Below are 11,854 nucleotides of genomic sequence, written 5' to 3'. Positions count from 1 at the left end.
TCCCAGGGGGGTGGTGAGGTGCACACCTATGCACTCCCACTCATCTACGCGAGGACCACCGCGGGGGCGGCAAGACGCAGGGGACGGCGCGCCTACGAACCGGCTCCCAGTCGAGCGGCGCTCGCGCCCGACAGTGCCGATCCCTACTCCGAGCACGACGCACGTCGCTTTGCCCGCGCGCCTACGCATACGTTAACGTTTTGCTTTCGGCTTTAAACTTTCCTATTTTCTATCGCTCTTCTTCAAACTGTTTCATCTTCTCTCTATTGTAAATTTCTTCTGTCATTACATCGCTTGTTTGGACTTAGTGGTTTTCTTTATAAACTATAGTGATTAGCGCCTATACACTTATATCTCAAATAAAAATAATAATGGGCTAGGCAATAAAGTTCATTGTAACTTTAGCCACGAAATCAGCGTCCAGTTAAGGAAGTTCTGGGAACTGGAAGAGCTGCCACAGCAGGAGAAGTGGACAGCCGAAGAAGAAGCATGCGAAGCTCATTTCGTTGAAAATACCTACCAATTGCCTGAAGGCAGGTTTTGCGTGAGTTTGCCTCTAAAAGATTCACCTGAGAAATTAGGTGACTCCTTTCATATTGCTCAAAAACGATTGCATTATTTAGAAAAACGATTTGAAAGGCAACCTCACATAAAACAACAATATTGCGATTTTATCCGCGAATATCAAGATTTAGGGCACCTTACGCCAATAGAAAAACCGGAGGTGGCCAATTATCTTGCCCACCACCCAATTTTACGTGAAAAATCGTCCACGACACGTTGTCGTGTCGTCTTTGACGCGTCAGCAAAGACATCGTCTGGTCTTTCGTTGAACGACCTCTTAATGGTTGGGCCAACAATACAGGATGACATTTTTTCAATTCTCACTCGTTTTCGTCAACATGAATATGTTTTGATCGGAGATATTGAAAAAATGTATCGCCAAATTCTAGTAAACGAAAATGATAGATATTTACAGGTAATTTTATGGCGCGAAAATACTACGGAACCCATTAAATACCTGCGCCTCGATACCGTTACCTACGGTATGTCGTCATCGCCCCATTTAAGCATAAGATGTTTATACGAAATTGCTAAGACTTGTGATGACCCACTAATAAAAGCTATAATTGAGAGAGATATGTATGTAGATGACTTAGTTACGGGATCAGATAATCCTGATAATTTAAAATATATTCTAACATCGGTCTCACAAACTTTAGCAAAGGCGCAGATGAATTTACGAAAAATAAAATCTAATTGCATTCAACTCTTTCAAGATAAGGAAAACTTTAACGAACAAACGAATGTCGACTTTAATGACGAGTGTTCTACGCTCGGAATTCGTTGGAACCCAGCGGCGGATAAGTTGTTAATTAGCTGCTCGAACGGCGTTAAAGATGTAAACAAAGCTGATACCAAGTGTACAAAACGTACTATCTTATCCACGATTGCGAGCATATTCGACCCTTTGGGTCTGTTGAGTGTTTGTACGATTACATTTAAAATACTTTTAAAGAATATCTGGACATTGCACTTGGAATGGGACGATGAAGTACCGTCAGATATAAAGCAAACGTGGAATAAGATCGTGCGCGGATTAAATATTTTAAGTTCATTCCAAATTGATCGTTATGTATTGCAACCTAAGGCTGAAAATATTGAGTTGCATTTTTTCTCGGATGCTTCCTTATTAGCCTACGCCGCGTGCGCATATCTTCGCTCGATAAGCGATAAGGGAGTAGTAGTTCGGTTGCTCTGTGCTAAGGCCAAGGTCATGCCTACTCGGCCAGCTGTTAGTATACCACGTGCGGAGCTACTGGGCGCATTGTTAGCTAGCCGACTGTACGATAAAATAAGGAAGTCATTGCGCCAGAATATTGATAAAGTGTATTTTTGGGTAGATTCGAAAATCGTACTTTCGTGGTTAAATATTTACAAATTAAATAAAATGCAACTCAAGACATTTGTATTACATCGCGTGTCTGAGATAACGGAATTATCTCGCGGTGCTCACTGGAACTATGTTCCGTCTGGTCAAAACGCAGCTGATGCGGCTAGTCGCGGGTTATTGCCCGATCAGCTGACGTCTGACGGCATGTGGTTTCAAGGGCCACCTTTTCTAAAGTGTAGCGAAACTGACTGGCCTTCTCAAGACAATTCAATTGAATTGAATTCAAATATACCGGAAGTTAAATCCACTGTTAAAGCAATGAGCGCGAGCTTGAGGACAAATGCGTCACTGGATTTCATTAAAATAGAAAACTTTTCGAATTTTAATCGCTTGAAAAGGTCGGTCGCGTACATTTTACGATTTATAAATAATTGTAAACAGCCTAAGAATAAAATTCAAGGGCCACTAAATGTTTCAGAATTGCATGCGGCTGAAACTAAACTTGTAAAATATTCGCAAGAAAATTCATTTCCTGACGAATTAAATTTATTAAAAAACAATTTACCAATAAGCAAAAGGTCAAAGTTATTGTCCTTAAACCCATTCATAAATGAAGACGGTGTTATGCGAGTTGGCGGCAGATTGTCCAACTCGGATTATATATATGATAAAAAACATCCGATTATTCTAGACGGTAAACATTACCTTAGTAAGTTAATATATGGACATTTTCATAGACAATTGCAACATACTGGGCCACAGCTGCTGCACTCAAGCGTTCGCGAAGAATATTGGATAATAGGCGGACGATTGTTAGCGCGTAAAACTTATCAAACGTGTATAACTTGCAAGCGCTTGCGAGGAGCAGTTGCGACTCAACTTATGGGAAACCTGCCAGCTCAGCGCGTGACGCCAGGTTACCCATTTCAGTCCACGGCCATTGATTATGCTGGTCCGTTCTTAATTTTAAGTAAAAAAGGGCGTGGAGCCCAATTAATAAAATCATTTTTGTGCATAATGTGCTGTCTGAGAACAAAGGCCGTTCACCTTGAACTCGCCAGTGATCTCAGTACGCAAAGTTTCATTTTGGCTCTTAAGCGGTTTATTGCCAGGAGAGGAAAGCCTTACGAGATTTTTTCGGACAACGGCCGAAACTTTCTGGGGGCTAGTAACGAAATAGGCCAAGTTATTCATAGCTCTTGTAACTCTGTCTCAGAAACGTTTGCTAATGAACACATTCAGTTCAGATTCGCGCCCGCGTATTCGCCTAATTTCTCTGGCTTAATAGAAGCCGCAGTCAAATCCGCGAAATATCATATTAAAAGAATAATTGGCAACATGCACTTCACATATGTAGAACTGGAAACGATTTTTGTCCAAGTTGAGTCGATTCTAAATAGTCGACCTTTATGTCCCCTATCATCCGATCCTCACGACCTGTCCCCATTGTCCCCAGGGCACTTCCTGATCGGACGAGCATTGACTTCGCTACCTGCACCGAACCTCGAGGAAGCCAAACCGAGCCAGTTGCACCGATACGCACGGATGGAGCAAGTGCGCCAACACTTTTGGGCCAGATGGAGCCAGGAGTATGTCAGTTTACTGCAGCAGCGTACCAAATGGCGCTCGCGACAGCCTAACCTCCAGCCGGGTCAGCTCGTCCTGGTGAAGCAACCCCACGGCCCGCCGTTGACGTGGCCGCTCGGCCGCATCGAAAAGCTACACAAAGGCTCTGATGGACTATGCCGCGTTGTAGACGTAAGAACACGAAAGGGCCTAGTTCGACGTGGCATTTCCTGCATATGCCCTTTGCTGACGGACGGAGAGGATACTGACGAACAACACTGTTGAAAGCAGGAGCTTTCAAGGCCCGGGAGCATGTTCAGACACAGTAAAGCACCGCGCACCTACGGCAAGCAGCACCGTGTCGACACCGTGTTCTGCATAGGATGCGCCCCGCCACTCGTCATACAGACGCTATCCGATCGCGGTCAAGCAAACACACATAGATACGATTTTTTGTATTATTTCTAAAAACGTTAATTAAATTAATTGTAGCAAAAAAAAAAGGTGTTAAATTTATTGAAGAGCTCCTGGAAGAATATACAGGTACCAAATGCAAAAGGCATGGTCACTTGGAAGCCAATTGCGAGATTCAAAAATAATCTAATTACTTACAGCAGTTTTGACTTGAATTTGTGAAAGGATATGCAAACAACAAAGATCTAATTACAGGCAACTTTTGCAGTACGACGATTTGGCAAATGTTCAATCACTCCTAATGTATGTTTGGGTTATATTCCTTCTCTATATTCCAACTGTCACACATGACATACAAATGCATACTTGGTCTCTCGCGGTACAGGCCTAGCTTAGTGCGGGGACCGCTGGAAACTCTGTTATGTAACCATGCTATGCACTCACCCGATGTCACACCAATTCTGTACCGATTCATATACTGTTTTGTGTGCAATAAACTTATCTTTATCAATACTCCTAGTGCTTAAATCCAAATTGGAGTTTTTGTATTATCATAGTAGACTATAATTACATATAGTGTTTTTATAGTACGTAATGGTTTTAAAGAGGTGGTCGTTAATATATCAATGTTAACTCAGCGGATAAGATGAAACTGTGGATAGGACTAGGCTCTAATTTTGAGCCTGGTACCGAAAATTCAAGTCGTTACTCGGAAATTACAGTTATTATCATACTATAATTACCTCATTATATACATGAAAAATTCATATTCGTGACGCAATGCACACGTGTCTCATTTTAATTGAAGTTCATGTTAATGCAATTCCAACCAAAGTCTAACCGATATATAAATATATATTTGTGTATATGTTAAATAAATAAAGTGTAAAATGTTTAATGCTTTACATGTTGGACCTGAGTGCGTCCGTCCGAGAGCCGCAACGACGTGGTTGGAGTCCGCTGCATCCAGTGTGTGTACGCGGTAGCTACCGATAGATAACTCACCACCACTTCACTGCGCATAGTGGGGCTGAGGCTGCTACGTCCAGTGTGCGTACGCGGTATCGAAGATCATGTGAAACACTTGCTTGAGGCCGATACCCCCTGCTCGGGTACGCGGTAACAAGTGTGATAGATCGCCTGAGGCCGATAGCTCCCTGTGTGAGAACGCGGTAACAGGGATCACCAAATAAGCTTGCTTGAGGCCGAGAGCTCCCTGTGCGAGAACGCGGTAACAAGCAGCACCATTTAAGCTTGCATGAGACGGATGCTCCCTGTGCGAGTACGCCGTAACAAGCTCACCATACAGCCTGTGTCTGTACGCTTAACGCCCTTACATCCTGTGTGTGTACTGTGGTATATATAATAATAACTGTACGAATGTTTTTACACCCTGTGTGTGTATTGTGGTATAATATACAATGTCCGTACGAGTGTTTTTACACCCTGTGTGTGTATTGTGGTATATAATGATAACCATACGAATATTTTTACACCTGTGTACTTTGCTACAACATACCAAACGCTCTTACACTCTGTGTGTGTATCTTGATATATGTATGTGACGACCGGTCTGGCCTAGTAGGTAGTGAACCTATGCCTATGAAGCCGATGGTCCCGGGTTCGAATCCCGGTAAGGGCATTTATTTGTGTGATGAACACAGATATTTGTTTCTGAGTCATGGATGTTCTCTACGTATTGAGGTATTTGTAGATTAAATATACCTATCGTTTTCTGAATACCCACAAGACAAGCCTTCTTGAGCTTACTGTAAGGCTTAGTCTATTTGTGTGAGAATGTCCCTATAATATTTATTCATTTATGTAATGATAGAAAAGGGTTACACCTGTGTGTGTACGTTGCCACAATCTAAAGATTACTGTTACATCCGGGCGGTGGGATTGTAAATTACCATCTGTACTATGTGACAAAAAAAAAAAACCTTCCAGACACTTACATCCTGTGTCTGTGTGTGTGTGTGACACATGATGGAACGAGACGCTGTTAATTCTTGTTTCTGAGTCCAGGTACTACACGCTGAGGGCGTTCCAGCTTCGATCGTGCCACTAGGCCACTACGCGCACATCAACCCTTTTGCGGTGTGCGTGCTGCAACCGCTGCAGGGGCTCATCGAGTGCGCCGACTTCTGGCCAAAGGGTGTCGTGTTCGGAGGTTCCGGGGCAAATTGTCGAATCTGACACAATGCCAGACGATTCAACGTAGTCACGCTATTTTGTTGCCGAAATAGTGTTTAGTTCTCAAGTTTTTAAAATGCATAGTCTGTAAGTTATTTGTAATATGGGCCTTGTAGTCTGATTTACATTTGTAATAAATAATTCAAAGACTGTAAAATCTAATGTGTATAACTAGAGACAAGATGAAAAGTCACTAGATCTACATCTGTTACGTTACCCCACATCAGCGACTACCCGGGGGCGTCGTCACTAGTTCGTAAATCAAGAGGCAATATTATCCCAGTAGTGTTTTATTCAAGTAGTACCTAATACTAAAAGAATCTTATAATGTTTTTTTTTCCTTAGTTATATTAGTTAATATAACTATGTTGATAATAATTGAATGAGGACATCCAATCTCTTAAGGATGGCCGAAAATGTAGTGAGTAAGATTTCTAATTTGCTTCACAAGGCTTGGATATAATATCAAATAATGTAAAATAAAATAAGCTTGTCGTTTCAATGTTGAAACATATTATGTATTGTTCGACGCCACATAATTTGACCCCTCTGGGTGACTAAGTACCCTACTTAATCATCACAACACAAGCCTTATTGAGCTTACTGTGGGATTTAGTCAATTTGTGTAATAATGTCCTATAAAATTATTTATTATTTTATTTATTTAATCATCTGTGTGAGTGATGTTTTTTTTTTAGTTTGTAAGACAAGTTTTGTATATTTTCTTGCCTACTAAGTGCCTGATAGCACGTTATTGTCACGTTTTATTATTGTATCCTTAGAAAAGAAATAGTTTATATCTTTATTGCCTCGGGTCAGGCAAAATTCAGGATGGCCGATTGTTAGAAATGTAAGATAATTTATATCATTATTATTTGGAAAACACCGTCTGTCATCAAACTATTTCTATTTTGATACTAGTTGTTAATATTTATATTGTCCTGGTTTGTAAACGTGCCCTAACTGACAGCCCAGCTGTCATGGGCGCGGCTGTCAAGAGAGCTTCCCGCGCGAACGTGGGCGTCGGTCGTCGGACTTAATATTATTATGTACTTAATTCACAAATAAATCAATTACTCAAGACCTAGTGCGTTTTATATCTTTCAATAGGCTATTAAAAATATTTTACTGGCAATCTTACAGGAAATAAAATGAACTAGCATAAACAAAATGCATTTATTCCATAATTAAATAATTACATTATAATATAACAACACAAAATTACAATATTGTCTAAATAAGTGTCTACTGAACTGTAGGAGGCTGCCCGGCTCCATTTGTGTTTGTATATTGGTTTGAACTTAAATCCCTTATCTGAAACAAACATTCATTCATTAACTATGGTCTTTAGCCCCTACACAAAGTACAAATTACTTCTTGACTCTTTCACTGCCAAAGACGGCCACAAACTCACATAAAATAAAATAGCCATTTATTTCCATCGCCATCGATATCAACTGGCCCCCCCTTAGTTCACTGGCTGGCTACGCCCTTGATCTTTGGGGTACCAAGTTGTAACAATTTAAAAAAATATATACAATAAGACGTGGCATTCAAAAGGTTAACATATTTATAAAATTTAGGCCATTAGCCGGGTCCACAGTTTTTTACGCACCGCTGTGCTCCTGTCCCGCGCCCGCGCCACCAGTGTTGAGTCACCAATCCTACGTTATACCTACTTCATAATTGTAATACCTATTACATAAAAATTGGCCATGCCGGGACGGTAGGACAGTGCAAAATTATGTACCTTTTTATAAGTATAACGAGCGAGCTCATCGCCAACAAACTCTCGCAGTTTGGCGAATATTTTGTTTTGTGGTACACATATTTTAATGTTATAATAAATAAATACAAAAAAAAAAAAAAAAAAACAGCGAGCATACGCGCGAGGCAATTTCCTCACCCTCATTTTTCGTTTTCGCAGAAAACTCTATTTTACTAAAAAAAAAAAAAAAATTTCCAACCAAATTAGCTAAGATTAATTTGGGACATAATAAAACCCAACAAAAGCTATTCCAATAAAAAAAAGTTCAAATTTAAGACTTCGGTTTCTATTTCTATTCAGGCCGAGTATCAGCCCACCGTCGTCTACAGTGGCCGGTTTGTGCGAGAGGAAATAGCCTCGTACGTACATGCTCGCTCGCTTGCGCTGTGTGGACCCGCCTATTTATTTAACTTTGGGCTAAGTTTTTTATTTGCATTACATATGTGGAAAACCAACAGAGCCAATTACAGGTTGAAACAATGAATTTGAATTTGATGCAAAGGCAAGAAGTCACCAACAAAGCTCTGTAAAAATGTAAAAATCTGCCATTATAGGTCATAAAGCTGGTGACATTATGAAACCTAGACATCAGCCTCGTTTTATAAGTTTTTGATTCCAAGGGTAGAACAGTTTAAATGCCATGGTGTAAGTATGTAAATAAAAAATAATTAAATTAGCAGTTATCATGTATATCATTGGCTTTGCTTTATTATATTTTATTGCTTTAAAAAAAACTCATTTTACCTGTTAAGCATAGACTAATATTCTATGAAGAGGACTTCTTGGGATTTAATTGAAATTCACAGTTGGCATATGCAATACCCAAGCCCATGCCTATACCGGTGAGGATGGGCCATTTCCGCCTGCCGAGGAATAGCAGGGATGCCAGGGATCCTAATACCAAGCCACCTCCTGAAATTCAGACAAGCAGAACACATGTAAACTGAACACACATTAAATAACAAATGGCAGACTTAATGCCTTAACCTGTCGTCTACCCAGAACAGATATCTTTTACCGAAAAAAAAAACCATATACATTTGTCAATGTTTTAAGAAAAAAGCATCCCTATATCTACCCCTGCCGATGATCTCCGACCAGTATTTTGTGCTCCATATTTATTACATACAGAGATCTCTGGCCATTTTAACCTGTCAAAATTATTAATATCAAAGTAAAGCTGCTTTTCGAATAATGCTACCATAGCTTTTGCGTGGAAACCGCCGGACGGAAGCCGTGGCTCCGGGCATCCTGTACACTCTTGACAACGGTCTGTCCTAAGAGTTACGAGCGGTCGGGTTGAGCTGGAGCGAGGCCAGAAGACGAGCTGAAGATAGGAAGGCGTGGCACGAGCTTGTGAAGGCCCTTTGCACCTCTGGGGTGCTTTAGGACAACAACAACAAAGCTGCTTTTCAACTGCAAATTTGCCTGGGTAGAGGGGTGCTTTTTTTGACAGCCTGGTAGACGACAGGGAAAGGCATTCTCTACCAGTTAGCCACGGCTAAAACCAGTTTGTTAGATGCAGGCTTTATACTAGAGATAAATAAATACTAATTAATAGTAATGAGTTATAAAGTCAAATAGAAATAAAATAAGCAACAGTGAAACATACTATTGTTTTGATATGAATTTTCATTCACTAAACAGTCACTACCTTAGACTGACCTAGCTTTTCTGAAAACACTTAACACTCCTTGCTTGGAGTAAAATGTTATTCCTTATCTGTTGAATCTTAACACTGTTCATTTATGCGTTCTTTTTCCGAACTGCTGCTGCTTATTGCTTATAAACACAACAAATAAGTGAAAACCTGGTGTATGGCATATGGATCACCTCCAAATGTTAACTAAAAAAATTCACTTAAAACATATGCACAAAAAGCGTTGCACTCTGAATGAGTTCTGTATTAAGGAACGTGTTTATTATGTAACAGACTACAGGTTACAAGGATAGAAATGTTTACCAAAAACTCAGATACTTACCGGTTTTAACAACTCCGTCCGTGAGACACATGTCCAACTTCGCTGAGAACTCGTCGACTGGTTCCTTGCCTTTCGCCATATTTACGGCTTGTTCCTTATTGCACAAAAGTGTAAAAGAGCTCGAAAATGCACAGTATTTGTCGTCTGTTAATGCAAATTCAGATAAAAAGGGGTCTCATACACTTTTACATAATGCAATTCGGCAGTGAAGAATAAAATTTCACATGACAGAACGTCATTCCTTTGACATTTAATTTGACAGCCATACCATTTCAAGCAATGTTTAAAAAGCAAAATTTTTATAATATTAATATGGTGTTTTATTTCTTGTCGTGTTGTCCAATACCTTGAACAGATTACAAACTATTCAGGATAACAATTAATCCGTTTAAATGTTATTAAATACTTAGTGCATCTCATTTAAATAAAATAATAATCATGATTTTTTTATACAATTTATTTCTTTAAAAAATATAATAAATTTACCTAAATTAAATTAATCAAATACAAACTCAAAAATCTAAAACTCACTGTTTGAACAACGTCTGGAATACCTTTCTATGTGACATTGACATGACATGTTTGTTGAATGTCTTTTGAATTCGATTTGGAAGGAAGATTTTAAGGATTTTACATAATAGAGCACACAATATGCTTTAAAAATGTTGTCTTGTCGAATATACCGGAATAATTCCTGCCTATTGTTAATATCCAGGAACACAAGTACTACAAATGACGCCAAATCAATGCAAACACCGAATCCTACCAAAATCAACAGTGACATGGTTGGACCCCCTGATCCTGTGTCGAATTTACGAAAGGTTATTTACAAACAGCCTGCGAATGAGTCTGAATTAGAAAAAAGGTACAGGGAGCTTCGGATGGAAGTACAGAAATGGAACCACAACTTTTGGACGCAACATAATTCAAGATTCTTTCAGGTACAAACAGCAACACTTAACTATCCTTCGGTGGATCTTATGCCTTTTGAAATAAGGCCCACCAATGGAAAGTTAACAGTATGGGCGATGGTATGGTGGTTGATCCTTATAAGTTTTCCATTCTTGCCAGGGGTATCAAAAGTCTAAAATTCTCTGAATCAAATAATCGACCTAACCATGGTCTTACACTTGTATTGATCACAACATTATGTTTTACTTATTCAACATAAAATATATCATTCAGGGTTTTATTTAAGATTTTGTTAAAGTTCTTTTTAATTTCAGGAAAGAGAAAATTACCTCAAAAAGAACCTACCTGAAGGAAAACAGAACTTGACAGCTGATGAAATGAGCGTCTTCTACAAAGCTTTCCTGGACAAGAACTGGAAAACGCACATTAGTTATAACATAGAGTGGTACAAGAAAAATGTCACTCTGCTATCCTTAGCCATACAAGTGAAACTTAGAAGATTATTTAGATTAAAAAGCAATAAGTAGTTATATGTATTTTTATTTGTTTTTAAAATTAAACTGATATGCACTTGGAGGATTTAACAACTGGAGATGGCTTATCTGTAATTTTCTGTCCACATTCTGCCTATTTTTGCACAGGAGGGGCACATCAGATAAACATTAGTCCATACAATACATATGAGCATTAGCCGAGGCTTTTACTTACGCGTAAGTTCCACGCAGTGTCGGATAGGAGTCACAAGTGTTCTCAATTACACTAAACACATGACACACACACAAAACAACACTAAATAAATATAACTAACAGTGTTCACTTCTACACTTTTGCACACTGACACATTAGACAGTCAACAAACAGAATAGTCTTTAGTTGCTAGGTAACTTGTTCTTTTTTCAATATCTCCTCTCAACAAAGACCTATCTGTTGAGTTATTTTTCTCAACCTGGGTCTTGCAAGTGGCTTTGTGAACATATCAGCCAGTTGCTCTTCACTAGACACTTTAGCTATGGCAAGTTCTCCACTTGTAACCAGTTCTCTCACAAAGAAATGTCGGACTCGGATGTGTTTCGTTCGACGATGAAACTCCGGATTCTCAGCTAGCTTAATAGCTGCTTCATT

The 11,854-nt window shown here is 39.4% G+C and overlaps 1 protein-coding gene across 1 annotated transcript; it reads left to right on the top strand.

Annotated features, from left to right (window-relative positions):
- Positions 1–10,394: 10,394 nt before the first annotated feature.
- On the top strand, positions 10,395–11,262 carry LOC133521078 (COA8 family protein CG14806, mitochondrial). Its single transcript, XM_061855824.1, has 2 exons — positions 10,395–10,761; positions 11,047–11,262. The coding sequence occupies exons 1-2, from the start codon at positions 10,483–10,485 to the stop codon at positions 11,257–11,259; spliced, it is 492 nt and encodes a 163-aa protein (XP_061711808.1). The 5' UTR covers positions 10,395–10,482; the 3' UTR covers positions 11,260–11,262.
- Positions 11,263–11,854: the final 592 nt, after the last annotated feature.

Source organism: Cydia pomonella, chromosome 9, assembly GCF_033807575.1.
Source record: "Cydia pomonella isolate Wapato2018A chromosome 9, ilCydPomo1, whole genome shotgun sequence".
In the NCBI taxonomy this organism is placed as follows: domain Eukaryota; kingdom Metazoa; phylum Arthropoda; class Insecta; order Lepidoptera; family Tortricidae; genus Cydia; species Cydia pomonella.
The sequence above is the reverse complement of the archived record's forward strand: the minus strand, read 5'-3'. Positions and strand labels throughout refer to the sequence as shown.

Coding starts and splice junctions, on each gene's coding strand:
- LOC133521078 (XM_061855824.1), top strand. CDS start 10,483: ATGTTGTCTTGTCGAATATACCGGAATAATTCCTGCCTATTGTTAATA. Junction 10,762..11,046: donor ATAATTCAAGATTCTTTCAG/GTACAAACAGCA, acceptor TTTTAATTTCAG/GAAAGAGAAAATTACCTCAA.